Here is a 27,020-nt window from a genome sequence, read left to right on the forward strand (position 1 = left end):
AAAAAAAAAAAGTGAATGAAAAGATAGAGAAGGGACCCTATTTTTACCTCTGTCAGCACAACCCATCCACCCAGTAATTCCAGCTCTGGTACAATCTGTCAAGTTATATCTTGCCATGGGCAAAGATAGGATAAATCAAGCAGGAAACAGGCAATATAGGCAATTATGCTTGGGCACAGCGTGCCACAGATGCAGCCATGGTCAGAGTCTCAGACAGGGACAGTGCTGTTTTCTTGTTTAACCTTATAGCTGAAGCATCAGATAACATTTCCAATCATTTCTACTTTTCTTTATGGATCCTTACACAGAGGGAAAGGTTGAGCAAACAGTACATGGAAACGGACTGTATTTTTCCGAACTTAAAATTCTGAGACCACCTTCAAACTTCTTCAAATATGAGGATGAGAAGTTGTGCTAAGGCAGGAGAAAAGCTATTACATACAGCAGAGCACGCGTCTGTACACGTACTCAGACGCTCTCCAAGATCTACATTAGTCCCTTTGCCCTCCTGTTTTCCTCACTCCCTGATTATTGAGTAGGCATCTTTTCCACTGATGGATGTGTTTGACTGATGACTGCGTGAGAACACTACACTGGTACAAGGAGGGAGGCAGGCATTCGGGTGAACAGATCAAATACAAAAAACATTCAAAACAAAACAGAAACAAGACTGTAATGTCATAAACTTAATTGTTACAGCATAAACTGAAAATAATGGAAGTTGGGCTTCTCAATAACTTCACATGAAATCAGACATCAAACTTCCAAATGTACCTGCAATCAGGCAAAAGGGAAAAGATGATTAGCCACGTTACATTAAAAGGCTTTTGAAAATAGCACATTAATGCTATTTCTCATGTTAGAAGACAAATTTTATTGCAATTCAGCAAATGAGCTACACCTGTAAACTGTTTTGTATGTCCAATTCACATTTAATGTCCAATGGATTCAAATGTCACAGGAAAAATAGAAAAGGAAAACAGTACCTGGTTTTCTCATCATAATGTAAACTTTAACACCCACCCTTAAAAAAAAAAAAAAAAAAAACAAGCCAGTGATTTCCCCACGTAGTAAAATATATAGTTTATAAGGTATTGATGCTTTTTCTAACAGCCAGTCTAAAGATATTAAAAATCCTACAAAGATGAGAAGTACATGTACAATATCTTCAAGTATTTTCAAGTATCCTATAGCATCTTCCACTATGGACAACAATCTTTTGACAATATACAGAAAAAGTTAGTTCTTTGAATAATTTTACTGCAGAAACAAAACCTTAACATATTTATGAATTCAAAACACATCAAAAATATGGATCTTCCAGCTAGTAGATCTCACTTCAACAATTTGAAAAATACTCTTGATAATGGAAAAAGTTGTGGAATAGTCTTCAGTTCATTAGTGTGTTTTCAGCTACAGAATGTCAGATGTTTAATTTATGGCAGATAAAGGCTTTTTTTCTTGTATAAACTTACCATAGTATTTCAAACAAGTCTTTATTAAGTTGCATTTTATTTCTGTAGAAAGTATCATATCAACTCCAATAGCATTAATCAAAGAAACAAATAATTGATAGGCAACAGCCTGTTTTTTCCTCATATCAGATATCAGCCTGTAAACATGTTTGGTCAATGTAGCATTATATTTACTGCATTATGAACTACTCAATTTTATCATTATATTTCTGTATCACCTACAGACTGCGTGTGTGCTCACATGACTCTCAGCGCTAAGTTAAAAAAAACATTGTATTTTCCCAATAATTGCAATAATAATATTAATAAAAATCACCATCGCCACATTAACTCACACCTCCCAAACCTGCTTCCTTATTTTAGGACACTAACAGAAAAAAGGTTATGGTTGTCTGTAGCTCTTTTCCGAACAGAAAATGCAATGCAAATGTTGAGAAGGGAGATGGATTTTACAACGCCCTAGTTAAAGATTAAAACACTGTGACTATACCATTCCTTCTTTATATAAGAGTCATCCAATTCTGCATGATCACATGGAAGGAGTAAATGCTGGATCCGAACGCGATTCTGTGGGACTGATGCTACATCAATGAGAGAGGGAGACTTATTTGTGGTGAACACCAAAGAGCGATAGGAATTATGGCTGTTACTACAGGCCGAACTGCACTTAAGAGATGCCAGCCAATCCTCTTCCCAAAACTTTAGCCTAGGCTACAAAGAGCTATATTCAAATGTCTGTCTTCCTTGGTGGCCTCTGAATCTAACAAAACCAGCATTTTTTTCTGCTACATTCCAGAAACTTCTACTGTTCTTCCAAGTCTGGAAGGATTTGCTTCTCTGAAGTCCATAGCTAAAAACGTGCTTTGCATTTTACTGGGATTAAGCACAGTCACCCCTGTGACGAAGTGTCTATCACGAAATGGTCCTTCCCATGGAAAATAAAGTAACTGAGGAGCCAGGAAGAAAATCTCCTTTGCATCTGAACAACCAGCACACAGGTACCACCGCTGATGGACACTTCATTCTCAGGTGCTATCCAAAGAACCCATGTATGGGAACCACGTTAGCTAACCCTAACCCATGTGTATCCTAGGTATCTCATTGCCGTAACGAGGCCCAAAAGATACACATCAAAGCAATATTGCTGTGCCACTTAAGGTGAACAAATATGAAAAAAAGTTAGTTCAGGGTTAACTACCCCATATAAGATAAAGTTAATCCATACTTGCTCTAGGATAGAGATACGGTTTTAATGAGATCAACTAATTTGATAAGGTCAAAATGGTTAATCCAGCCCTCTTTTCATCAGGCCTACTGAGAAACTACAAGCCTACATAGAATTATTATAAATATAGCTGAAAGCACTGTATATAAAACTACTATATAAATAAGAAATGCGGGGCAAGTGTAGAAAGATTCTCCCAAAATATTAAGTTGAATACATGAAATTCTCAGAATAAAGAATATTTTTGCCCTTCCAAGACTGAAAAAAACTGCACACAGAATATTTCCATGAAATGGTACTGTAAGCCCCATGTTACAAAAGAATTCATATCCACCCAGCCTAAGGAGTGGCTTGGACATTGCCTTTGCATCTTTATAATGCAAATCTGGCTCTGATAAAAAAAAAAAAAAAAAAAAGTAGTGATAAAGGAACTTCTCCATTTAATAAAGAAATAAATAGGACAAAAGTAAAAATAGTAAAAAGATTTAATACATGTGCTATACTTGTAAGTTATGGAAATGAAACTAACAAGATGTCACTAATCTGTAGGTAAAGAAAAGCTACTACAACATTGTATGAACTGAAAAACTTGGACTGTTTCTCGAAAGAAGGACAACACTGAGATAAGTTTATACAGTGGAGACCTCTTAAATACATAGTCCTGAATTTCAGTGCAGTAATTTGTGATGCTGATAATTCAGCCTGTTAAATCACATACTCACTTCAAAGAGATTTTTATCAGAGGATTCAAATGAACAGAGATGTCTTTAGGCATTCACCAATTTCCAGCTCTTCAATAAATAAAACTTTCAAAATGTTTGTTTTATTGTAGAAGTGGACTAAAGCTTTCTGCTAAAAGCAAAAACATGCCAAATGAAGCAAGCTGTGACAACAGGACTCCAGATATATCCATTCAAAAGGGAAAGAAAACTTATTATTTACTGTAATTTCAGAAAAAAATAAGAATCCTGATATAAGCAAACTAATAAAGGTTTGCCATTATTATTTTGTGGGGGCGTAAACATCTTTCTTTAATCATCTAGCATTTGGGAAGCCCATGTTCCTCTTTATTAGCAGTTAAGAGAATTACCAGCAGCAACTGTATATCGAACTTCAAAAGGATGGTTCAAGTGGAAACATTTTTGCACCATAAATACTTATTCCAGGTTTTTGATTTAAGTGGGCTGCACTGTCAATTCTGAATTGCAACATACAATAGCCAGTTGTATCATAGAAGATTTTTTTTAAAGACAAAATTACAAAACACAATGATAGGTTAAATAAATAAAAAACATCAGTTAAAAAAGACGCTTAATTTCTTCTGTGCAATTATGTACCAATATGAAAAATATTACTTCAATCTCTGCGCACTTCACGGTTCAGTCTCCCAGAATTCACTAAAAATAATACTGACAACAAAAATAAAGGAAAAAACATGATTTGTTGACAAGTCAGTGCCTTGGAGCTATTAAAAAAGCACACATGAGAATCTGTAGTTCCCTTGCAGCAGAACAGTGACCCAACACGTTAAAAATCAAACATTGGTAATAATGTTAATATATAAAATATTAGTTTAAAAACTATAGAATGACCTTCTTAGCAGAAATGGAGTGTTTATATTGGGGTCTATGACATACAGCATATCTGAAGGCAAGTTCACAAAATGCTGAAAGGCTCACTGCACATTTTCTATGGCAAGGAAATACTGCAGCTTTAAAATAAGCTGCACAATACTCATCTCTATCTCTTTCACATGAAAGTGTGTAAAAAGCAAATCAGCAAATAAACTCTAAAATAGATTTATACCAAAATCCTCTTTTTTACATTGAGTTTACAGCTTCTATCCATTTGCCTGTACTATTTTTGGAGTTTTCTTCAAGAAAAGTCAAAGTTGTATTTTAGGGCCATGAACAAGTTCACGATACAATGTACTGGCAGACAGAACTCTTGCATACTAACGTGATTCACTCCTTGTTGCTTTTTTTGTTGTTGCTGTTTTAAACATAGTTGTGTTTTTTTGTTTTGTTGTGGGACAAGAGGTCATATATCAATTCCTTTGACAAGAGATGCTTCCAGCGTAATGTTGAACTCCTGCAAGGTCTGCAGCACTCGAATCAATGAATTCACAAGAGTATGGTCCTTAATTAGTGCTATGTCTTCATACATCTGTGCTGTGATCGGGCAGTCTGCAAGCAGGGCGATCCAGTGATGCAAGAGGTGGTCTCTGACAAAGTGGTAATTTGGAAATAAAAATAAAGCCAAGTTAATTTCTCATTTTCAATGACATTATTTTTGTACTTCGCCTATCAACTAGACTTACCATTTTGTCCATATACTTCTATAAAGGCAAGGGGAAGCAACTATCTGTGGCACTTGTTTAAGTAGGGCACATCCTCATGCAAGAGAAGCATTTCTAGGCTTTTCACCCTCACATCAAAACATACGGCTCCCAGGCCTGGAAGCCCCAGGAAGGCCTGGTGTCACTGACCTGCTCCACCACCTTGGAGTCAAGAGGCTTCCTAAATAGTCCTGGTTTCTCTCCTACTCATCTCCTGCAACGAGTAGTTGGAGGGTGGGATTTCACCCAGCCAAGAGCTGAAGAGGCCTCGATGACTGATGGTTTTCTGCTTCTATCTTCCAACCTTGCTAGCTAGGAGAGGGAGGCTATTCAGACCAGTACCCTTCTCTCATGGTTCAGTTGCTCAGCTCTAAGATATGCAATTGCGTATCTTAGTTTCTCCATAATTCCAATACCTTGGAACTTGGTCAGTGCCTCCTTCACTTGATTCTTCTTTCGTTACATCAAAGAACTTTGTAAGTAACAACCAAACTGCAAAACCCAGCAGCTGTGTGGCTTTATGTTACTAACATGCACCGTATTTTTCATTTTATTAAAAGTATTAATAAAAAAGTTCCTTTATACCTGGCTCCAAGACACACCAGCATCTGAAACTTGCCATCCTTCCCAATGTTTCTAGGTGTGTTGTTGATAGCAGTGATAAAGCGACAGAAATTCCTGGCCCTTGTCTGCCAGTTCTCTTCTGGGACCATTTCATTTTGCTCAAGGGTCTCATAATATGTTTGTGCTTTTTCTTAAAAGAATAGTAGAAGATAAGTTTCATCAGTATAATAGCAATCCTAAAATAGCTGAAATACTGTGCTCCAGTGCTTGTAATAAAGGGGCACAATGACCCTCAAATTTAGATGATTACATTTAAAAACACCTCACTGTATAATGCTTTCCCCATAAGTTAGGGCACAAATCCATAACGCTATATGATACCCATATCTGAGAAATAGCAAATCAGCACAAAGTCAAAGCTTGTCCATGAGTTTCCTAGGTGATTATGTCTAGGCTTTTTTTTTTTGTCACTTTAGTTGTTCCTTCTGTATAAAACTGGAATTCCACTTCCTTTCCCCTGAGCAGTGCTAAAGTGGTTTTAGTATGTAACCAACTTTGTCATGCTACAGTAATATGACAAAATAAGGTCAAGAATTATGTTGAAACACCTATTCAAAACACAGAAACACTATTAAAAGTAACTCTATTCAAAACACAGAAACACTATTAAAAGTAACTCATTTTCTGTGCATTTCTTGTGTATTTGCTTCTGTGTATTTTTTTTTGCGTATTTCTTTGTGTATTCAGTTGACTTATTCAGCACTGTGACAAAGGAAACAGAGCATGGTTTGAAAAATATATGCGTATAAACCCCTTATTACAATGTCCACTAAGTACAAATAGCACTAGATCCACTTCTTATGTTTTATAAGGCAACTCAACCTCTTAAAAGCACCATTTATTGCTTTCACAATGCTGAATTAAGAACAAGGTTGCCATATGCCAACTCACCACCTTATTTAAAAACTTCCACGCTAGGGAATTTTACACCACTGCTACTAGAAGGACACAGTCCAATTACTGTGCAAGTACAGTGTCAACTCTGGCACAAGACAGATACTCTTTCAACAATATGAGGACATAAGCGCTCTTAAAGCATTTCATCTGCTGAGATGCCTCTGACAAGTATTTTGTTCACACCAGCTGAGACACAGTGGCAACGATAAGGAACACAGATGGCTATGTTTCAAAGACACAAACAGGCTCTGTTATGTTTTCATCACACTTACCTAAAAAGTCCCAAATAAAGACATTTTTGAAGAGCCTGGGTGATTTAAATCCATGCTGAAACACTTGTTCAAGAGCTGAAACAAGTCCACTTTCTCCACACAGCAAGAGCGTCAGACTACCTCTCTGTCAAACGCACACAGAAAGCACAAGCATTTATCTCAGTTCGGCAGTTAAGACACAAAAAGTATCATATGTGTTTATTAAAGCAGGTTTTAAATGAACAGATGCCCAGAGTTACAATATACTGCCAGTCAGCGACCCCAGACAGGATGGCCCACTTCTCTTAAGTCCTTAGCATTCAAAAATTTGTTGATATCCTTAAGAGTAAGGCTAAAGAAAGCAATCTCTGGGCCTCGCCATCATCAAATGAAGCCACAAAAAGTGTCATTTCCAGGCTAGACTTTCACAGGAAACTGGAGTTTCTTTAGGCTCTCTGGAAGGGCCTTTGGAAGGGCCTTTGAGCTCTTCCAAACTCTCCAATCAAATTCCTTTCACAAAGCCCAATAAAATAGGGCTAATAGGGCTGCTACTAAGATGGTGAAGGGCCTGGAGGGGAAGATGTATGAGGAGAGGCTGAGGTCACTTGGCCTGTTCCTCCTGGAAAAGAGGAGGCTGAGGGGAGACCTTATCACTGTCTACAGTTTCCTCACGAGGGGGAGTGGAGGGGCAGGTGCTGATCTATTCTTTTGTCACCAGTGATAGGACCCAAGGGAATGGTGTCAGGCTGTGACAGGGGAGGTTCAGGCCGGGTATAAGGAAGAGGCTCTTCACTGAGAGGGTTGTCACACACTGGAATGGCCTCCCCAGGGATGTAGTCACGGCACCAAGCCTGTCAGAGTTCAAGAAGTGTTTGGACTTTGCTCAGTCAAATGGTCTGAATTTTTGGGTAGACCTATGTGGTGCCAGGAGTTGGACTCGATGATCCTTATGGGTCCCTTCCAACTCAGGATATTCTACGATTCTATGATTGTGAGCAGGTTTTACCTACGATAATGACCACTGCACAGGAAGTTCATGTTTTCCTTTTTTTATGAATTAGTGATGATCACAGGTCCACTGTATGAAGTACCTCAGACTTTCAAGAAAAACAACACAATGCAATTTTTGCAATGCAAAAAATAGGGAAAGAATAACAATTCTTCTTTAGGTGACTGGGGTAAATTCTGTTCTGCAAAACCAACGCATGACCACTTGGGATTACTGTGTAAGTACGCTCAGCAATCAGAATTAGACTGAATATGAAATTGTCGTGCTACCTGAATTTAGGAAAGGTAGGCGCAGAAAGAATGAGGAGACCAATTTGTGAAAAATTAAAATAATGACTTCCAAGGGATATCCATATAGTAGGCAGCACTACTTCATACCACTCTTTCTCACAAAGGCTGGACTTCAACACTTGAGACAAAGGCACACTTCTTAAGCTTGTTTCAGGAAAAAACTGCTGTGCCAGCTAAGGTGATTATACATGTATATATGACTCAGAATTCTAACTCAGAATTGTCTTTAACAACATTTCTGCTTTGCTTTGGTCTTTTTGTTTGTTTTTAAACACTCCATTGGTTTTCATATTAAAAGTGGCCAAGATAGTGCAAAAGAGACATAAAAACCCTTTATTACTCTCAATGAAGATAAAACAGCAGTTAATCCAGAACAAACTGAACAGGAAGCAACATTGCTGAAAGTGGTACAGCTAGAATCTTGGGCAGAATTTTGCTCACAATTTCAAATACCACAACATTAGATTTAAATCTAACTGAATACTCCAGTTAACAGCAAAAAGGAGGTACTTGACGATTTACTATTTCAATTACCTAGCATCCATATCTCATTTTTGCTCTACTTAAGGAATTTTCAGACACAGATGGCTGTTCCTTCAAGTTCAAACCTTTCTGTTATGCACTCTCCAACACTTACTAATGTGAGTTTTAAGACAGAAATGCCACTGCACAGACAACACAGGTCCTCACCTCTTTCTCTGGCTTGTGGAAATGCTTGACAATACCATTGACAGCTTCACCAATAGCTTCTTGTATCTGGCCAGTATTTAACTCTGAAAAATACAAAATACTTCCAATCACTTTGTAAATGCTTTAAAAATTGTACCTGTGCATGAGAGATAAGGCATATCACAAAAGAGAAGAGGCATACAAACCAATATAACTTATGCTGTTAGTGAAAAGGTAATGGATTATTGGCAATAGAAATCCAAGTCTATTTTTACTAACTGTGGAGGAGGCAGAATCAGAGATGGTTTGTTTTTCCTATCAAAGTTATAACTGCGATGTTTCACACAACAACAGATAGAAAGAGTATTTACATAAATACATGATTTTGCAGACCCAGGCCCAAAGATAAGAAAAGGAGAAAAGATAAGATAAAGAAAAGATAAGAAAATTCCTCGATTACAACCACCAAATCCAGGTATCTTGGAAATACATCTTGTGATAGTTCCCTGTAAACCCATGGATGCTTGGGAGCACAATAACCACCTGACTTATCAGGAATAGGATAATCGTAGAACAGTGACCTCAATAAAAAATTAACATCCGCAAACAGAAACCACTAGCAGGTGTTTTCATCTATGAAGGACAGGACAACAAATTTCTGTCTTCTTCCACAGTAGTCGTTTCACAAATGAAGGACAAGAAAACAGAAAAAAATAGTAGGATAGCTAAGCACTGGAGCAGAAGCCCAGAGACATCTTCCTTCTGCCTTTGGAGACATTCAGAATTTGAGTAGATACAAATCTGAGCAACCTGTTCTAACTTAGAAGTTAGCTCAACTCCCTGCTCAGAATCCAGCTAAGTGAGCTTCACAGGTCCTCTCTAAGCTGTGATTTTAAAATACAGGAAAATCTCCAGTTGCTGTTTGCAAGCAGCTTTCCACAAATAATGATGTAAAACCTTACAAGACAATCCCCAGCACTCACTTGGCTTATTGTTAGGTGATATAGTGACAAATCTTCTGATCATGCTTGGTGACTGCTGCAAAGGAGGGGTTCGACACTGCCGCTCATCAACCTCAGTGTTGGAAGTCAACAGCTCTCCCACCAGGATCCTTTCTAAACTGCCATCATCCATTCCCTTTCCAAGCCACCTTCCACAGGGAAACCTGGGAACATTAACCAGAAATTTGGATCAAGTCTTTCAACCCAGACTCAATTCCATGGTAAAGACTTTCAACTGCAGTTGCAAAAAATCCAAATTCTGCTACTATATATATTAGAAATACTTCACTCTAACAACTAATGAACAAATTCTTGGATGTGGGTTTTGCCAGCAGAGGGAGCAAAAGTAAAACAGCTTTTCAGCTCCAGGTTTGCCTTAAATGTCACACTAGATAATCTACAAAACAAACTGGCAGATTTTGCCTTGTGTCCTACATGTAGTGCATGAGGGCTGTAGAGAGAAGAAACAGAGAAGGGAAAGATCCACAATGAACTACACTTTCACTGAACACTTCACATAGCTGGTGAGACAACGCACACAAAAAAACACCATTAAATAAATTGCTTGAATACCAAAACACCAACAGTTAAATTGAAATTGGGATATTAAGTTGGGTACTAGAAAATATGCATTTATTTGCTCATTACCACTTTCTGTGAACCAATGCTGATGTCAGTTTAACTAGCTCAATCAGAAAACTGAATAGCATCCAAAAATAGTATCTTGCCTCTTCATTTAATTACAAGTAAGCTTGCATGAAGAACTGAGTGGACTTACCCACCAGTTTCTCATCAACATGAGTACAAAAGTATCTCTAAACAAAGGACAAGTCACTAAACCATGCTGTACTTAACACAAATTAAATTAATTCCTACTGTAAATCTTGTTCCTTTACTTTCACCATGCAAATACAGGTTTCTAACATTCATTAGCCCTTGTATTCAAGCCTGTGTTCAAACTTCTCTAACAGAGCACTCAGCCGTAATATAAAACATCATCCATGTTTGGTAAGCAGCAAGCTAACTTGCTGTTCCTGCCTCGGGCTCAAGGCAGATTCTTTTAAAGATGTGTAACAGTGAACTCATCTTCTCCGCCAATATTTGGAAGGTAGACATGAGCATTTGCAAACTGAAAACTGTTTAATTTTGTAAGAATCACGACTTGTTTAATGCCAGAAGCCAAATGACCTTTCTGTGCCTTCAGGTAGCAGCATCTGTAGACAGAGTCCCAGGAGGTAAGACCTTTCTAAGCAAACAAGCCCTCTTATGCTGGCTTCCTGCATAAATTCTACTTACCCAACACGAAATGTCAGGATGATACTTACTTGTAAGTATGCCCTGTTATTTCATTTCTGACCATAACATATTCAACTAGCCATTTGGCATACAGCCCTGAGTTATCATGTCCTATTTGCACTGTGGTCAGTTTTCCCAGGTTCTGGCACTGCAAATTAAACAAAGAATTTGTCAGTGTAAACAGTAGGAGAGAGGACGAGTAAACTCTTGGAGAAAATGCTGACATAGGTCATCAGAAGTGTGGTGCTCTTCTTGTGACTGAATGACCCATCCTGTGCTTTTTAGGGGTGAGTTGCTTTATTTAATTTTGTTTGTTGTTGCTTTGTTTTTTGTTGTGTTTTTTGTTTTCTTAATACTGTTCTGATCAACAGAGAGAGCAAGACAAATTTTATTTTTCATAAGTCTTATCTGTCAATGCAGTAAGGATTTGTCAATGATTTTGCTGTGCATAGTATTAAATATGGATTAAACTTGGTAATGTACAAACACAGGAGTATTTGTGAGTAACCACAAAGACCACAGATACGAAACGTACTACAAGATGATGCCGCAAAGGGAGAATTTAGAACTGAATGAAACAACACCTGAACTATTCTTGTTTCAATTGATACAAACCTCAAAAGTCATTTCTAGTATGTTCCTGGGAATCTGCAGGACTCCTGTTTCACCCAGTTCTCCTGAGATACATATCCAAGGATTGGCTGTAAACATCGAACCACCAAGTTTCTTGCTAGGAACAATCAATATATGGTATGGTATCACTGCAAACACAAGAAGAAATAACACTTCAGAAGTGAAAAAGGAAAATATTTTTTTTAAATGAACAGAAGAGAAAACAATATACTATTAATCCATAACAATCCTTCACTACCATGAAATGTAAGAAAAAAAAAAAACACACTCAACACACAAACATAAGAGTTCCTATTTAATCATACCAGCACTTACTTACTAAACACTTACTGACAGTCAGGAAGTGTACACATTAAGAGTCATTAAGAAGTACAGCTGATAGCAAAATACCATTAAATGACAGAAGAAACACAGATTGGACAATGTCTCCATATGGATATAATCATTTTTTCATTTTCCAGTCTCAAAACATATGATGAAGATAGTTTTTTGTCCCCAGCTTAGTGACAAGGAGGTAAGGACAGTATCCGTGAATCCAGGACTAGGTTGTAGCTCAGCATGCAACTCAGTGCTCAAATACAAACTGCCTGCTTTTGTGTGTGCATACATAAACACTACACAACACTAATTCCCACTCAGCCAGTAACCAAAGCCTTTATCTGCAGGGCTTGCTTGCAGGAGTATTCATTACAGTGGCTAAACACTTTCAGTGAAAATACCTAACACTGCAAGTTCTTCTGTACCATGCTGCTCTTAATTATGCTAAGATGATTTGATTTTAAAAAGAATAAACAACTTTTTCCTCCCCTTTCACTGGCACCACATGCATTCTCAAATGTTTTCTGGTCCCCTGGTCTACCAGTGCCTAATTCAATACACCACCTGAATTAAAGCTCCTTCTTTGACTCAAGGCAGATGGAAATAGAGATGTTCTTCCATCATCTAGCATCTCATACATGGCCCCCTATTAACCAAACTACTTCTACAACAAAATCCAATTATCTAAATGCTCATTGTGTTTCTTGGCAATTTAGCTTTCTTTATCATTCATAAATGGGTTACAGTTAGTATTTTTCAGCTGAGGTATTTAATACATTTCTCCCTCAACATCTCCTCAGCTGTCAGTTCCCTCAAGAAAGCATTTGGTAGTTGGTTTTTCTTAGAAGCTTGATGCTTGTGGCATTTAAGAATGAATTAAAATGCCTCCCTTTTTATTTTCTGTGCTGATAGTCTTAAAATGACAAAAGCATCCAGCAGAGCTTGTCCACAAGTCCAAGAAGTATTTCACTTAGATTTCTGTTTGCTTTGTCTTTAAGACACAAAAATAGGAAGCATAACATAACAGCAAGGATAGCTCTTACAGTGGGGTAGAAGGGTCCCTTCACCTACTGCCAACCCCAATTTCAGCAATGCTGAAGTCTTTCTTATACCTTACCATTGAAGTCCTGTGACTGCACGCATGCAAAAAGTGCATGAGAATTCTGTAACTCATTAAAGTGTCAGCAATAACAGCTAAAAAATATCTACAGGAAGTCTTTAAAAGAAAAGGAAAAAAAGCACTTGAATGCATTGCAGAGTTCTGATGCAGCCCTCAGCAAGCATTTGACTAGTTATCCCAAATTCAGAGACAAACATGTGGCAAGCTAGGCTGAGGATGAAAAAGGGAAAGGTATTTTGTTTTCTTTTTTAACTCCTGCTATGCAATGAGCTAACATTCTTACCTTGAAAATGTACAATCCACACTGTTTTTTTGTATGGTGCACAGAAGTCCACCACAAAATTTTCTGTTGAGTACTCACTCTTCCACATCTAAAAGGATTAAAGCCGCCTGTATCTTACCAAGTTAGAAACAAACGTCTTTAGTGACACGTGGGGAGAACACTACTGCCCACCAAAAAAGATTATAGAAACAGTGATACAGCATACACAGATGGATACCAGAAAGAAAGAACAGCTCCACAAAAGAACATTGCTCAGAATTGTTTAGAAATTTGGATAAGTACTCAACCAGATCTGGAGATCAGAGTTCCAGGGAAAGTAAATACTTACAGATTGTTGTGAAAACATTGGTAAAACAAAAGTAATCAACAGCATTGAATGACAGGAGATGATATAAGAATTGTTCTTTCTCGTCATCACAGCGGAGGAATGCATAACGCTTGTAGAGTTTTCTGACAAAGTAAAACAAATAATCTGTCATAGTAACAAGATGCTTTCAGTGAAATGTTTTTTATTATGCATATTTATTAGGTAAACTATGAAGAATGTGCAAGCAATTACAAACGACAAGTGATGCTAGTGGAGCCAACAGTATTTAATGTGCCAAGTTATGTAGACACTGTAAGCCTGAAGTCTCCAAGTGCATCAGTCCAATATTTCACACTACTTTCTGTCACTTGAAAGCAAGGTTTAGGGTGCTCTTTCAGCCTAATTCCTCAAAAAAGGAAGAAGGATTTTTGTATTTCCTCAGGAAAAAAAAAATCTGACCTTTTTTGGCAATGTGAAACACTAGAACTAAAGTCCTCACAAGCTAGTTCCCAGCAGATGGTGTCAGCAGACAGTCATTCAGTACACAGGACACTGGACAGTTGGAAGACTCTTTTCAAAGGATACTAGGGCAAGCACTGAGGTTATCTACTTGTATTAGGTTATAAGTAATATCCCAGGGTCTTCAGGAACCCACATGTTAAGCTAGGAAATAGCTTCAATATTTACAGCATACAGCTCCTGAGATAACCAAATTCACATGCACATAGAGGTGATGTAAACTCCTGCTCTTCCCCTTCTCCTGGGTTGAAAATTCTTTACAAGGACTGTAAAACCAGACAAAACTGCAACTTCTTTTACGTGGAAATACAAAAAGATGTAGCTCAGTAGCCCTCCCTCCCTAGTAGAGATTCTATGCAGAAAAATGTACTCTAAAGGGAAATAATCTTATACACATTACTCAGGCACATTAGCGAATTAACACTGCAAGACCTGCAACCGTGAAACCTTGATGAGATTTTACAATACATTTCAAGCAAAAATTTTGACTGGAAAATACTCTTTAAAGTTTCTCACTTGCACATAGAGACCACCACCATTTTGGTTAATTATGCAACCACTAAATGCTAGCACTGGTGAATTATTACAAAAGAATATGCCAAGATGCATCAAAATCCAACTGAGACTAGAGGAAATACCCAAAACATCACGAATGCATGAATTAGCTATTAGAAATACTGACAGGGCAATGGATGATTGTTCCTGCCAGGAGGGCATCCTGACAACTTTCCTCAATTTCAGATATCAATTACAAAAGAGTCTGCCAGTAGTTTACTAGCCAGAAGTCTGCAAAATGAATCAATATAAGTAACTCATGTGCGCAAACACATTCTCACTTACATAAAAAAACATTAACACTAGAGAAATACTCAGTGGAAGTAAAGAAACTGAGTCTTAAATCATCATAGCCTGCCCACAGCCACGAGGGTTAGCAAGTCCAAAAGTGTCTCATGGGTCACCATGTCTGTGTTTTGTTTGAACAATCTGAAGCACGTACTTAGACGGTCTATCCACAATGGTACGTGCTGTCTTGTCTTTCCAAAATAAAAGATTTCTCAATTTACTTGTGCACATAAGGTCTCCAAATGCAACTAAGTGATTTCCTTCTGTTCTCTAACTCTAGTCCCTCCACAAACTAGAAAGAAACTTGTTTTATTTCTCCTCTGATTTTCAGCAAATGCCAAATGAAGAGAATTAGTTAAATAAAATAACTAGGAACTAGTTGATTCCAAACAGAACAACCCTACATCATGGTAAATGCAAAATGATGGAAGTTGCATACTCTTAGCACCTTCCTGAACTTGGCACTGCTTCCTCTAAAAACAAAAAGTGGAAAGCACTTTTAGTCCAAACCATGTAGAATACCCTTAAATTGGATAACTAAACACACAGTGCAAAGGAGGCAGGATTAGAAGAAATCAGTGTAATTTCTATGCAAGTTGCTCCTTTGCTTGTCACTTTCATTCTAAACATACTTTCGCTGTTTTCTCACTCTGTGCAGGAGAATCACAATCTGTCTGATAGATGAACAGTGCATTAGCTAGTGTTGAGAGTTTTTTTCCCTCCCCCCCACAACATTTGTTTTGCAGGGGATGAGCACTGCCGAATTCAACCTGAAATAGACCGTTAATTCACTTAATTTAGAGACAGAAGAAGCTTTACTACTTGTCCTCATTGTGTCCTTCAGCTTTTCTTTGCACACTGTTGCAAAGAAAAGAAGAAGGCTACAGCTTTATCAGGAAGTCCAGCATAATTCAACACAAGGTAAACCTCAAGTAGTTAGCAGTCAAGGTTCTGGGCAGGCATTTGTGGCACAGTGATCTTGGTAGGAGAAAAGTAAAGCAAGAGGAAGAAGAGACAGCATGGGTTAGGTTGTCTCCAGAAAAAAGTCTTCAATTAAAGCGAATTACTAGCTTTACACTTGCTACTAAAAAAAGTTTGATTGGACAAACACGAGAACCCATGATTTCCATAACAGACAGTATGCCCAAACTTATTAGCAATACTTTTTTTTTTGTTTTTTTAACTGAACTGGCTATACTAAATAAACCTCAGACTGGTATTCCTGAAATTACGTAATTTGTATTAAATATGGCCTGTACTTTAGTTTGTGCAACTGTTTAAAAAATATTTATGTTTACAAAGATAATACAAAGTGCACGTGCTCTGGACAGTGCCCTTTTAAGAAAACAGGTCCTTGTGTTGAGCATTTCTTTTTTGTTTGCCTTTCAAATATGCATATTTAAGAAGCTCTAGCACAGATTTGACAGAGTTTAAGCCAACAGAATTTGGAACTCTCTCAAAGTCCATTCCCCACCCCACCCCAAACTCTGTACATCAAATACTTCTCTTATTTTCTTCCTATAGCAGCATCAAATGCTCTTTAAACAGCGTTTTGGGTCTTACTGCTTGGGCCTTTCCATAAATTTTGTATGGTCTCATATATAATAAAAGGAATTGAAAATTGTGTATTTTGAAACGTTTTGAAGTAACAGAAACAAAACATGGATCATCATAGCAGATATTTGACTATTATGAAACCAATTAACTTCATGTTCTTAAGCAGGATATAAATGCAAAGTCTTTACTGTGTACAAGAAGAGAAATGAACCTGCAAGACAGCTTGATTTAGAAACGTGGATAGCCATGCTCTGGCAGATTAAGATGGAAGATATTATCAGATCTCATATTAAGCTTATTACCCCACAATGAGATGCAAGAACTGATCAACACAGCCTTGTAGCCACCTTCATGGTGTACACCATTCATCTGCTCTCCTGAAACACACGGGAAGCTGATTGTGTCTACATTATGTTACATTCCACCAAAAGGGGCTAGGAGAATGTAATCGACAAACATGTCTCAGATGTGGAAACAGAATTGAGAAGCTAAGGAACAGTCACATTCAGAGTCACACTAACCAGAACCACAGAAGAACATCTGGATCTAACTCTACGCTCTTCATATTGTGACAAAACTGCAACTAGGATCTAAGCTGCACTTTGCCATGCACTGTGAAAAAGAATAGTTACAGAGAGGGCACTGAGATAAGAAGCTTAACTCAAAGTAGTTGAGTTTGGACGTAAGACCTATTTGATTTAATCCCTATCAATTGATGAAATTCGCCATTCAAAACTGAACAAAGTCTACTGCTGACAGAATTGATGCTGCATCTGAAGAACCCCAGAAGTAAATAATAACAACACAACTATTTTCGTGTGTAACAAGCTCTAGGTGACCCTGCTTGAGCAGGTGAGTTGGACTAGATGATCTCTGAAGGTCACTTCCAAGCTCAGACATTCTGTGATTCTGAACTAGCTCATACACAGGTACAGAGACACTGTTGGAAGGCTAGTTTGTTCCATTCTTCTTGCATAATACTAAGCAAATGAAAGAATGACTTAAAAGCAAAACAAACAAAAAATCCAAACAACTAAATAAGGTTAATTATTAAAAGCTTTGCCCAAGATAAACTATCTTACTTTGTGAGTTCATGATCTGAAAGCAGCTGCTTTAGATGCCTGGACAGCAACTTCTTTTCCATGGAGAGACGAACCCAAGCTCTGGCCTTACCAACATCTGTTTTGATCTCACTGATGTTCTGGATATGCCTGAAAGAACAAAGCAACAGATACCGCACATTATTTTCAAAGCATGATAGCTCTTTCAAAGCAAGCTAGGCTGAAGAAGGGATTTTGCCACAAATGCAAAATATCACACACACTACTGGAAAAAGAGACGTGGTCACCCTTAATATTCAACAATAGCTAAATTCCTTGCATAACTAGATGGAAAAAAATAGGAGCCTGAAAAAGAAGAATCTGCAACACAGTACCATTTTATAAAATTCTAAAGCAGGCCCATTGCTTCACATGATTTAAGAAGCATTCTGGAACTTCTCTGCAATATTTACGGCTGAGTGCTTTGGAAAATTACATACTGTTTTTTACATACTATATTTACAGTGCTCAATAGTAGCTTTTCTAAGTACAAGATGCAAACGGTATGCTCTTAAAGGACAACCATGACCTTTGGAAATCCTCAATTCACTCCTTCGTACTGAAAAAAAAATAGATTTGGGGAAGGAAGAAGGAGGAAAGAATAAATTTATTTTGAAGGGATTTTTAGTTTTGCATTCTTTGTTTTTATGTACTGAAGAAAGGACATCTAGCAAAAGTTACAGTTATAGGTGTTTATTCACACTACTAAAACTGTGTTAGACAAAATCATTCCTTATATTAAACAAGTTCTTTACGCTGCTTTCTTCACTGAGAAGCAAGACTTAGCTCAGAATTATACAACCAACTTGGAAATGACTCGGAGAATACATATGCTACACCCACAGTTCTGTGGAAATAAAACAATACAAAATATTACAAAAAGATAAAAATTGCTTCAGTGTATTTCTATAAAGTAGTAGCTGTGACAATGTAAAATCTCCTCAGTATGAAATATGTTTCTGTAAAAGTCAGTGAAACAGTTGCACTATACACTTTAAAATGGTTCAGCAAGTTCTCTCCCCACATCCCCCCCTTGGTGTATGAATGCACAGGTGCATGCATCATGTATGGTACACATTCTAAACAAAAATAAATATGCAAGCAAGTCTCATGGGGTTTTTGGTGTGTTGGTTTTAATAATTCAAACTCACCTCATATCCTGGACGAGAGAGATTCTAAGAGGTGACATGGCTGGACTGGTATCTGACTTTCTCCTTTCTGAATCAAGAAGTATGCCTAGATCCAGAAGAACAGAATTTTCTGTTAGTGAAAACCATCTAAAGATTTTAAAAATCAATGTACGAAGAAGGTAAATTAACGCCAACTTGCATGTAGAAAGGGGTGATTAAATTTTTATTTTATTTCTTTTAAAAGACTCATGCAAGTAATGAACCCTACTGCATTCTTGCTGTTTTGGTGAGTCATAGGTTTGCAAAGATACTGTGGCATATTTCCATTTCCAATGACATGAAAATATGATACGCTACACAGATGGTTATGCAGATCAGCACACAGTGAGCATTAATATATTAATGAGCTTAAATTCAGCTGAAATTGGTATGACATCAAATGGCTTAAGACTTATATTAATGAAGTATTATTTTTTAAAGTCTACCCTATTTTATTTCATGGTCAAACTAACATTAGAAAACAGTGTTCAACATTTTACCCTGTACACCACAACCATATGTTCAACTAGTCTATCACTCCACACGCTCCCATAACATCAACAGTCTTAATTTGCAATTTAAGCAACATTATTACTCTTATCTTTCAAATTTCACTCTAGAATCTCATCATATATTGAATACAGTCCCCTGCCCTGAGTCCCAAGTCAGAAAGCCTAAGACAGGCACAACTTTCCATCTGATATGCAAAAAGCCCTGTGCACAGGACCAAGTGACATTCAGGAGACTTTAGCATGTACAAGGCCCTGTAAGTTATAGTCATGCTAAGCAATTGGCTTATAGCAGCTTAAATACAATATAAAAAAAAATAAAACAAAACAATGTTCTGTCTACAAAATTATACCTTATATATACCCAACTGACACAAAAAGTAGCATTTAAAAATTACGTTAATAATTTTGAAAGCATCAGTGGATCTTACATGCAGTATTACTTTTACGATAACATTTGCTATGTCAAAAATTACCATGCATTTCTTGAGCGATTTTTGCATTTTTAAATGACTTTTTTTAAAAAACAGTTAAGACTACCATTTGGCTGCCCTCCCTCCCCCTTTTTTTTTTTTCTTTTTTTTTCCTGAAGAAACAATGTCAATTTCAGGATGTACAACACAATTTTGTGTGCTTACATGCACTCCCCTCAACCCCATCTATGACTTGGTAGGCTTTGTCAGTCATGAAGCCATATGACTATAGGTTATAAAGAACATCTTATGTTGGAACAGACCCATTTTGAAGTCTTTGAAACATCAGATATTTCTAGTATCTGACTACTGCAATCACAAAAAAGTTAATTTTCCACAAAACACATTGAAACAATAAATCAGGTCCATATTAATTCCCTAGCAAATTAAATACTCGATTTGGTTATAATTTATGAAGGGTTATTTCCAAGGAAACAATCTTTACTTGGTGCAAATCAGCAGGCAGCTTTTACTCAGCTGTTTTGTTTGTATGTTCATCATCTTCCAGTAGAAGCTAATCTTACCTGAGGTACTGAAGCTGCCTGATGTAGTTCTTCTCTGTCTGTTTTCAAGGTAATGCAGCAGATGAGACCACAAAGCAGACTTTCCCTAGAATTAAAAATATATTAGTTACTACAAAATACAGGATCCTGATTCAGAAGATATAACTATGAGCTGAATAAAAAGGCTTAAATCATAATAGGATATATCAGCCATAACAACAACAACAAGCTTGCTTCAAATATGTTTCTCCTACAAAGTCGATAATTAGAAAAGAAAAAAAAAAAGAGACAAGTTTCAGTTTCTCGGTAGCTGTAAAGAGGATGAGAAAATAAAGCAAAGTCAAAAACTACTACAATCTAATGATTCCGGTAATCTGGAAAAGTCAGCCAAGTTTCATCAACATGATTGTTCATCAACTTGACAAGAAAACATTTAAACTCCTTGTAAAACATTATGCACAAGCAAAGTTCTCAGACTGCGACTGTCATCTTTCCTATGCATTTCCCTCCCTGCGTCTCCAGCAGCGAGCTGGCAAGATGCACAAAACCAGCCTGGGTAAACCATCTCACACCCAGACCAAGTCTTGCATATCTGTTCCCTTCAGGGTAATTCAGGGCTATAGCTGCGTGCTGTCAATTTGCAGAAACTCAAAAGATTTCCCTCAGTTTCATCAGGTAAAAGACCTGGATAATTACAAACACAGTAAAGTAAAAACAAATCAAAACACAAGTAGGACAACAAAAGCTTATCAGCAAGAATACTCTTGTTCTACACATTACAGAAACAACTTTAAAGTTAAGTTTGGGATGCAGTATTTAGGTCAAGATTAATCTGTCAAATAATGTTAAAAAGGTGCATCTTGCTCACTATGTTTCTTTCTTAAACCTCAGGTGACTTGAAAAAAGAAGGCAGGAAATATTTCATTGGCAAATTAGAAGATTCTTGGTTTCATCTTAAAATATTCTGCATGATAAATCAAAGACTAGCAAAGCCACAGAAGGCAGCATTAACTGAGTAGGGTCTCTCCAGCACATTAATTGAAATTATTTACAATGAAAATTAACTACTATTAGCTATTATCTTCCTTAATTATTACATTAACTGGAAATCCTAGTAAAAATCTAGCAATTCTGCACTTCGTAAGACCAGTCATATTATAAAGCCAGATTTTTAGTTACAACTTTGTGCAGAAAGAAACCCTGACTGTAAAGCAAGAGCTGTCAATTCAGTACTATTGATTTCACATCTAAAATCATGTAAGTACCTTCCTGAATTGCAGTAATTACGGTTCAACTCTGAAAGTCAAAAAATTAAAAATATATATATATTTAAACATCTCTGATCAATTCTATCCTACAGCTCACTAACAATCATGATGGCTCATTCCAAGACATTTTATCTATACCAAATGAAACAGCTTGTCTCCAAAAGATAAAAAGTGTCTTTTATATCTGTGTTGAGAAAATTATTGAAAATACTTTGTGGTGAAGGTATTAAAAAAATTTCAGAAAAGCCCAATGCCTCAATACCTGACAGATCCAACATGGGAAGCCAAAATTGTGAGTCTTATAAAAACACAAAAAGAGAACATGAAAACATCGACCAGAGAACGGTTACACTGAAAAGAGTATTTCTCTGAACAAACATACACACACATGCAGTCTGCTTCAGCATCTTGCTGCCATGGCAAGGAGAACTGCAAATGAGCACATAAAGCAGCAAACAAAGAATCTTGTAGCAAATATATGCCAACGATCACGATGAATGTAAGAACTCATGCAGTAGGTATCTGCCCGCTTCCTTTACCATCATGTTACTCTGCTCTAACTTCAAGTAGCAATGATGACACAAACTATTTCTAAAAGGGAAAAAACAACAGCCTAAAGAAAGCAGCGAGACAGGCAAGGGAACAACAAAGGCCTTCTGAAAGTTCAGACTACTTTGGTCATCAGACCCTACATTCTACAACTCTCCTGCATTGCTTTGGGCAAAGGAAGGTGCAGATTCACTTTGCATGTGGAAGAATTGGTAGGTCAGCTAATGTTGGACTATCAGGGCTCATCAGCAGGAAAACAGGTAAAAGCAAGGACTGGTGGAAGGAAAACCATCCTCACTCATTACTACAGTCAATTGAGAAAGCGGAGTCTTCCTTGGCTCATTATTGAAAAACAAAATAAAACTGATGTATAAAACAGCAGGCTTTTGCATATTTAATAAAGGCCAGAGTACACAGAGAATTAGTAGTGCAGTTTTCCTGTGGATCATAGTATTAGATGCACAGCACTTCCTCCATCAGGCCTCTATTATATTCCACCACTCTATTTATTCCACCATTCAGCACTGTTTGCCAACATCTGCAATCAATCCAAAGCATTAACCTTATGTAGGGTTGGCCGTCTGGTGGTCTGAAAGGCCCAAATCTGAGTTGAAGCAGAGTATACTGATGCTCTGTCTTCTAAGACGAAAGCAGTACAGCTTCTATCCTAAGTGATATACAAGAGGGAAGGGAGAGAATCACATGATAAATCTTCACATAGAGAAACTACTGCTATAAAGTTTGAAGGAGAGCAGATTTAAACACTGGTGTTTGGGTGCTGGGGACAGATACTGAATTACAGTTGTTTGGATTACATACATTTATTCTGCAAATTCTTTAAAAAAAAAAGTTACAATCCTCAGTTTCCTTGTTATTCTTTTGCACAAATGAGGAGAGAATAAAAACCTTAAAACTCCATCTAATCCCACAAGCAACACTTAACTATCCCTATACAATTCTGAAAGAAACAAAATAGCAAGGGTTTTACATTTAAAAATTAAATTACCCTTCATGAAAAAAATTCCCCATACAATATTCCACGGACACCACATTTAACATACACTGCATTAAATCCTTTGCAATTTAAATAACTAAAATATTAAGAAAAAATCAAAGAGTAATTTACCTTTCTCTTAAAAAACAAAACAGAAAAACAAACAAGAACCTTGGTAAAATGGAAAGAAAATGTTCAAAAAGTAATCTGTGGAACAAATCTGTGCGTGCATTTGCACGCACCCCAGAGCAAAAACTGGAGACAGACAAGGAGGCATTAACTGACATAAAAAACGCTGGGGGCTGTGTGCAAGTATTTTTATATATTAACACATCTATGTACACAGACTTGGTATCCTCTGAAAGCAGAAGGAAGAATAGCAAAATGTGACTTCATGGAAGTATGCTCTGTAACATGCAGGAATATCTGCTCCTCACCTGTTTGACTTGCAGACCATGGCTCCATATCCTTTCTAAGAGGTCACACAGACTGGCTATCAGGGTATTTTCTTCTACACCTGTGATATTCACTTCACCATGACCCAGCTCCACAGCTTCACGCCCCATTTTTTCAACCAACATCCTCTTGGTCTTAAAAAGGACAAAGCAAAATAGTTAGTTCTTTCTGCACGGACTTCTAAAATCATTCAGACTTTTTTGAAGAATCACAGAATTGTAGGGGTTGGAAGGGACCTCAAGAGACCATCGGGTCCAACCTCCCTGCCAAAGCAGGTTCCCTACAGCAGGCTGCCCAGGTAGGCATCCAGATGGGCCTTGAATATCTCCAGAGAAGGAGACCCCACAACCTCCCTGGGCAGCCTGTCCCAGTGCTCCATCACCCTCACCGTGAAGAAGTTCTTTCACATGTTGGTGCAGAACTGCCTGGGCTCCATTTTGTGGCCATTGCCCCTTGTCCTGTCCCCACAAACAACTGAAAAAGAGGTTGGCTAAATCCCTCTGTCTCCCACACTTAAGATATTTGTAAACATTGATGATATCCCCTCTCAGTCTTCTTTTCTCCAGGCTGAATAGGCCCAGATCTCTCAGCCTTTCCTCATAGGGAAGATGCTCCAGACCCCGTATCATCTTTGTGGCCCTCTGCTGGACTCTTTCCAGGAGAAGCAGAGAAACTTCCAGAGAAACTGCTTCTCCTGGAAAGAACAAACAAGGAAGGATAGAATAGCAATGATCTCTGAAACTTGAGCAGGACTGCATTTCTTTTATCTTGTTTTTACAAGCCACATGTTTGATTGCTTCACAGCCCCCTCCATCTTTCTTACAAGGGCCTTGCACATGGGCACGTATAAACCTCCACATGGTAATCTGAATAAACAGAAGAACAGGCCACAGTTTGACAAATTAGTGGCCAAGCAGCAAGACCCTGCAACACAGCTCTGTGTTTTCATGACAAATTCCTATTTTGGAATATTCTCTCTTGTTGAAATACCATAGTCTCAGTGATAAATGAAATATGCTAAAATAGATATAGGCAGCAGTATGAAGACGACCCATCAAAATATTCAGTCTATCATTTTTCATCTATTATAAGATAACATGATAAAATTTCCACTCCTGGCAGAATTTCTGAATACGTTCTCTCTTCATGAATTTCTCACAATCATGGAAACAAGCTGGGTATACAGATAAAGCAGAGACACAGGGCAGAAGAGCAGGGGTTCACATGTATCGGTCACAACATGGTCCACAAAGGATGAATATTATGTACAAGAGAACAGATATGTTCTCTCAATTACCTTATTTCGGCATTCCTTCAACAATCCTTCTACAAACTTCCAGTTTGTTTGTGCAATTACTGATGGAGAGAGGTTAGATAGCTTGGGCTGCCGAATAGTGCTGCCCAGATTCCTGGCTTCTTGGATATATTTCTGTATTGGGACAGAAAACAAAAATGTAAGTGAGACTAATTTGCCAAGAGAAAAGAGGTGAACTTATCTTCACCAACAGCTCTCAATGCAACATAGAAAGGACCACAACCTCCTTCAGAAGAGTCCCCTCTTTATATCCAACATAATGTTGGGCATGGACTGTTAATGTATTATTTCACTGAAGATCAAATCCCCATTTACATTATTTAGCTAATGTTAGAACACACATTACTAAATAACAAAAACAACACAAAATGACAAGGCTATTTAGATGCATAGATTTAGTTAATCCCTCAAAAACTGAGCACAGTCTCACTATTTTTTTCCATATAAAATGCAAGAGTGTATGAGTTACCTAGACCAAGATTTCAAATGGCAGCCTGTGGTCTACATATGGACTGCATAAAAACTCATGCCTGGACCTTGGCAACATCTGAAACCCATAATCATTTCTGCAAGTCTCTTGTTTCTTGCCCAGCCTCCTTTGTCTTTCAAGCAGCTGCAAAATGTTACTGACAGCTTTCAGCTCTGAATCATCTACATTTTAGAGCAAAATGATCTCCTGGACCTTATTTGAAAGCTATTCTGCTCCTATTACTACCACTAAGTAGTTGTCATTGTTTTCACCCCAGAGACGATTTGACAAATGTTTTGAAAACCACGTGAGCACAGATTGGTTGGAGCATAGCCAGCTGTGAGTAAGCAATAAATTAGTACAAGAGCTAAAGCTCAAAATTAGTACATATTTCTGATTAACTTATTACTCTTATAATTTATTAACATTAATGTAGTAATACATGTATTAATGAGTATAGTCTCAGTGATAAATAAAGTTAAGTAATATTAATGTTACTATAAGTAATGTTACTATAAGTAATACTAATTTTACTATAATGTTACTTTAAGTATCTTACAGACAGAATTATCAAACAAGATGTAATCTTTCCAAAGAGGAAAAAAAGCATCTTCTCCATCAGCCTTGCACTGAAGAGCTATGATATAAACTATGCATCTTTATCCAGAACTACGATTACAGTCATATTGTGCATCTAACATACCAGATAACGTTCTGACACGGATTTTATAGAGGGCATGAAGGGCCAATCATGCTGGTCCCAGCCTAAACATAACTGCAACTCAAGCTCTGGCATGGAAAAGTCCAGGTGCTGGCAGGACAAGTTGGTAGCAAGAAGCCAAATGGACCACGTAAAGTGAAAGTGGTAAGTATACATGAAGTAATAAAAGCAAGCATGCAAAACAGAAAAGGAGACGAGTGAAGACATAATATAATGCAGAACTCCCAAACAATCAACATAAAAACAAATAAGTAATAAAGCTGAAAGGAAAAAAGAAAAAGATGATGTTTAATCACTGGATGGGTGTAAACTCTGACCTCCACTGTGCACAAACGCCTGCAATTTAGAAGCCACTAAGCCTCAATGTCACAGATTTTTGTTGACTGTCCCAAAGCTTCCATTTGTCTAAAACTCACAACATTACATTTTCAAACCACCACCTCCTGCTTAGCCTGATGCAGCATTCATCTCAAAGGGCTCCCTCCCCTTTCTTTCAGACTTAATAGGAAAGTCTGAGTCACCGGGGAAAGGGGTCAGCATCCAACCAGTACTATGTAATCAACAAGGTACAGCATAAAGCCCTGCACAAAAAGCAGCACAGATGAATTTGGCAGTTGGCACTCTCATTTGAACACATATTTGCCATTTTTATTCCTTAGAAATTATTTATCTGGTGACAGAATAAATCCTATAGGATAACCAACTATTGAAGATACAGTTAAAAGCAAACAAAGTGGGAAGAAAAAAAAAAAAAAACAAAACGGAGGCTAGAGGAAGATTTTTGTCTTCGTAATTACCTAACTGATATTTCATAAAATTACACGTGCTAAACATGGCAA

At 37.5% G+C, this 27,020-nt stretch overlaps 1 protein-coding gene across 5 annotated transcripts in view; it reads right to left on the reverse strand.

Moving 5' to 3' along the window:
• Positions 1 to 1,495: 1,495 nt before the first annotated feature.
• The window catches only part of DENND5A (DENN domain containing 5A), a 61,052-nt gene continuing 35,527 nt past the window's right edge, over positions 1,496 to 27,020 (reverse strand). For 2 of the 5 annotated variants that reach the window (XM_068685275.1, XM_068685274.1), the window contains 14 exons: positions 24,974 to 25,105; positions 23,658 to 23,810; positions 22,789 to 22,893; positions 20,431 to 20,515; positions 18,907 to 18,991; positions 17,738 to 17,866; positions 13,758 to 13,879; positions 11,691 to 11,836; positions 11,105 to 11,223; positions 9,762 to 9,943; positions 8,800 to 8,882; positions 6,832 to 6,955; positions 5,624 to 5,792; positions 1,496 to 4,924 (listed from right to left, as the gene is read on the reverse strand). In XM_068685275.1, the coding sequence (XP_068541376.1) occupies positions 4,741 to 4,924; positions 5,624 to 5,792; positions 6,832 to 6,955; positions 8,800 to 8,882; positions 9,762 to 9,943; positions 11,105 to 11,223; positions 11,691 to 11,836; positions 13,758 to 13,879; positions 17,738 to 17,866; positions 18,907 to 18,991; positions 20,431 to 20,515; positions 22,789 to 22,893; positions 23,658 to 23,810; positions 24,974 to 25,105 (1,818 nt within the window). In that variant the 3' untranslated portion in view covers positions 1,496 to 4,740. Of the gene's footprint in view, positions 4,925 to 5,623; positions 5,793 to 6,831; positions 6,956 to 8,799; positions 8,883 to 9,761; positions 9,944 to 11,104; positions 11,224 to 11,690; positions 11,837 to 13,757; positions 13,880 to 17,737; positions 17,867 to 18,906; positions 18,992 to 20,430; positions 20,516 to 22,788; positions 22,894 to 23,657; positions 23,811 to 24,973; positions 25,106 to 27,020 lie in introns of those variants that run through there. The other 3 variants (XM_068685277.1, XM_068685276.1, XR_011097455.1) reach the window with 2 other exon arrangements.

The sequence above is a fragment of the Anas acuta genome, chromosome 5 (genome assembly GCF_963932015.1).
Source record: "Anas acuta chromosome 5, bAnaAcu1.1, whole genome shotgun sequence".
In the NCBI taxonomy this organism is placed as follows: Eukaryota; Metazoa; Chordata; class Aves; order Anseriformes; family Anatidae; genus Anas; species Anas acuta.